The following is a 3,181-nucleotide window of genomic DNA, read 5'->3' on the forward strand; positions in this document are numbered from 1 at the left end:
TGAGATAAAAATTTAATACACATTGCATGGCCAGACTGTGCTGCTAAATGCACAGGAGTATTTCCTTCATTATTGACCCTATTGAAATCGGCACCATATCCAGCCATGGCCATGAGTGATGGTAAATGACCATTGTGTGCCGCCAAGTGACCAGCACAATATTTCTTGGCATCAATGGTGTTAACATCGGCACCAGCTTCTAGTAGAGCAGAGACCACTTTACTTCCTCCACATGACGCTGCTGCCATCAGTGCTGTTCTTCCAGATTTCTGATGATAATATTATGAGTAAATTGAGTCTAGCCAGATCTCTAGATGATTAGGAAAATGTGTTAATTTTTAGTGCTATCCTTGAGTAGAAGCAAAAAAACAAACCAAAAAAAAAATAAATAAATAAATAAAAATAAAAAGAAAAAAAATCACAGAGTGTTATTCTCAAAAGATGTTTGGATTTTAATTAGAACTCATGTCAAGTCAATTATTGCATGTGGACAATATAATATCTGACACTGTGGTTAGTGTTCATTGGGAATGGCGAAAACAATCGTGCTTACTCAGCCATTTTTGACAGTCCATCAAAGGATTCTGGATAGATGCAAATGATACTACTCTTAAAAGAGAATAAGGTGTGATCAGTGCAATATTTAAATCACACATTGATCATCCCACAAATTTTGTTACAAAATATTGTAAAGATGATTCCTGTTCTGACATAAAATGAAAAATATGCTTTGATGCTCAATAGTGTCTTTTAGTTTTGCAAAGATTGCAACAAAATAGAATCATGAATCCAAATAAAGACAAGCCAACACAAGCACATAGTAAAGAAATCCCTCCCCAATCCAAAAATAAAAATTATACACATAGAAGGAAGTTACATTTTGGCTAGTGGATAGGTATACTATATTTCAACTTATGAGTAAATCCACGAACTAAGAAGTGTGATGGACCGCTCTCCCTGCAGGGTACATGAACTATGTAACAATTAGGCGTGAATAAGTAAACTGGCAATAATCTGTAATGCAAGAGTGATATTATAAAAACTTTCTCACATGTATCTTGAACTGTAGATAAAATTTTGGTGTATATGACTTATTAGGGGGTTATATGAGTAATTGAAAAGCGCACTGAGCTTGGTATAAATCCATTCACTCATTTATTAGATCATGAAATAAGTGAAATTGATTTCAAATAGATACAATGGCAAAGAATATCATCACACTTTGCACAAATGCAACAATTACTTACCTCTTGGATTTTATTCGGATCAGCTCCCTGTTTCAATAAGTCAAGACACAGTCTTTCATTTTCTGTTGCAAGTTCACAAGCCATGACAAAAACAGGATTTCCCTCTTTATCAACATTGTTTACATTCGCACCATTTGCAAGGGCCAGCTCCACGCATTTTGCATGTCGTTCAGTTGGTGTCATTGTATAAAACAAAATTCCTGTGAAATCAATATTTGAGCTCATTAGTCATAAATAATCACATAATTCTATTGAGTAACTTATCGTGACATTTGATGGCTCATTTCAACAAAAACCTCACTTCAATATTCCAATGGATCCTTTAGAAATGAAAATTGTACCGATAACTATTTAAAGATAATATGTCACATATCAGTTTCAATCTGATGTGGATGCAAAACAGAAAATTCAAAGCTCTGTTACCTTTCAAATCGATGCATCTGCAATCAAAACAATTCGTTTAATTATAATGAAGGTTGTCATAGATCAAAATTTTGATGGATTTCATGGAATTGAACAATAATCTATAATAGACCAATTCTTATCTATCAAGCAGTTGGATCCTTTCATATCAAAACAACTCTCATTAACGAATATTTCATTGTTGCTTGGAAAACAAATTATTGGTTTGATTAACTAAATAGGAAAATAAGAAAAAAAGTCAATTCGAGAATACTTTTCATTGTCATTATTAAAGTTAAAACACCGGTCGGTCCACGAGAAGAGGAGAGAAGGATTGAATATTAAAATATTATGACACTAACCTTTTCCTTCTAGATCTGTCAAAGCCATATTAGCTCCCGCGTTTAACAGTTTTTCGAGGCATTCTACGTTTCCAAATTCGGTGGCCCACATTGCTGCAGTTCTTCCTTTCAAATCCATAACATCAGGGTGAGCACCGAGACCAAGAAGAAATTCTATCATGTCTTCGTCGTTAGCCTTTGATGCTACAATAAGTGCTGTCAGTCCTTCATCTGGATCATTATAGTTTATAAGATGCGGTGTACCATTTATTGTTAATTTTTCGATTTGATCTTTGCTCCTTTCTCGCACACATTGTAAAAGTTTGCACACCTGCAGAATCTGCAGGCGATTTTGTGCCTTCGGCATGTCGATATTTTTTTGTTGCAACTATCTAATCTTAAACATTTTATAACGTCAATATATCGCTGTCAATATGACAATAATGATCCTGGTGATAATAAAAATGTCATTCTCCCAGCATCTAAATTCAAATTCAACTAGATAGAAGTAAAAGTTTCCCGATAATTCTTTCGTTACTTCTAGTTTAAAAAACAGTAATCACACTATTATATGATTAAATTTAGCTTTGTTTAATGGTGCGTATTTATTTCGACAAAAAATGGACATCACAGTTCATATAGTGGAAATACTGATGACTTTCTCTTTTCTTCGAATGTTGTTGTTCCATGTCCTCCATTTTGTCGCCACCATCGTGACCAAGGAAACAAAGGTTACGCTTGCGCAAACCTCGGTTCAACGCAGATTCTTGGTTTGGAAACTAATTTGTACAAACCGAATTATCAATTATTAATTCACCACAAATTGGTTGCTCTCACGCAATCGTTGTGCACAGGCATGGCTCACGCGAATATATACACGCATATGAATAATGAATGCTTCAGGGAGATAGTTGATACCGACGTGCACTTATTTACAGGACTGATAACCCAAATTGTGTTGGGCTCGTTTTTGTAACGAAATACTCTCGAATCAAAAATATCTTCCATCCCAACAATGTTAAAACAAGCCTATAATAATTACGTTCCGTTATTAGACCTGCAGTACGTGTGCTCGTTGTTCGTAGCATCTAGGTCGACCTGTACCTACAGGTCTGACATTCGAACGCAGTTATGGGCCTAGTTTAACATTTTTGTAATGGACTCTATTTTGCGTCATTTTTTAAAGATTTA

At 34.9% G+C, this 3,181-nt stretch overlaps 1 protein-coding gene across 1 annotated transcript in view; it reads right to left on the reverse strand.

Annotated features, from left to right (window-relative positions):
* The window catches only part of LOC144972585 (ankyrin repeat and EF-hand domain-containing protein 1-like), an 11,527-nt gene extending 8,810 nt beyond the window's left edge, over window positions 1–2,717 (reverse strand). The window contains exons 1-3 of the mRNA XM_078913984.1: window positions 2,012–2,717; window positions 1,248–1,447; window positions 1–269 (exon numbers count right to left, since the gene is read on the reverse strand). The exon at window positions 1–269 is cut by the window's left edge and continues 5 nt beyond it. Coding sequence (XP_078770110.1) covers window positions 1–269; window positions 1,248–1,447; window positions 2,012–2,357 — 815 coding nt within the window. The 5' untranslated portion in view covers window positions 2,358–2,717. The remainder of the gene's footprint in view (window positions 270–1,247; window positions 1,448–2,011) is intronic.
* Window positions 2,718–3,181: the final 464 nt, after the last annotated feature.

The sequence above is a fragment of the Berghia stephanieae genome, chromosome 1, assembly GCF_034508935.2.
Source record: "Berghia stephanieae isolate SIO BIC M18660-M18661 chromosome 1, UCSD_Bste_1.3, whole genome shotgun sequence".
NCBI classification, from domain to species: Eukaryota; Metazoa; Mollusca; class Gastropoda; order Nudibranchia; family Aeolidiidae; genus Berghia; species Berghia stephanieae.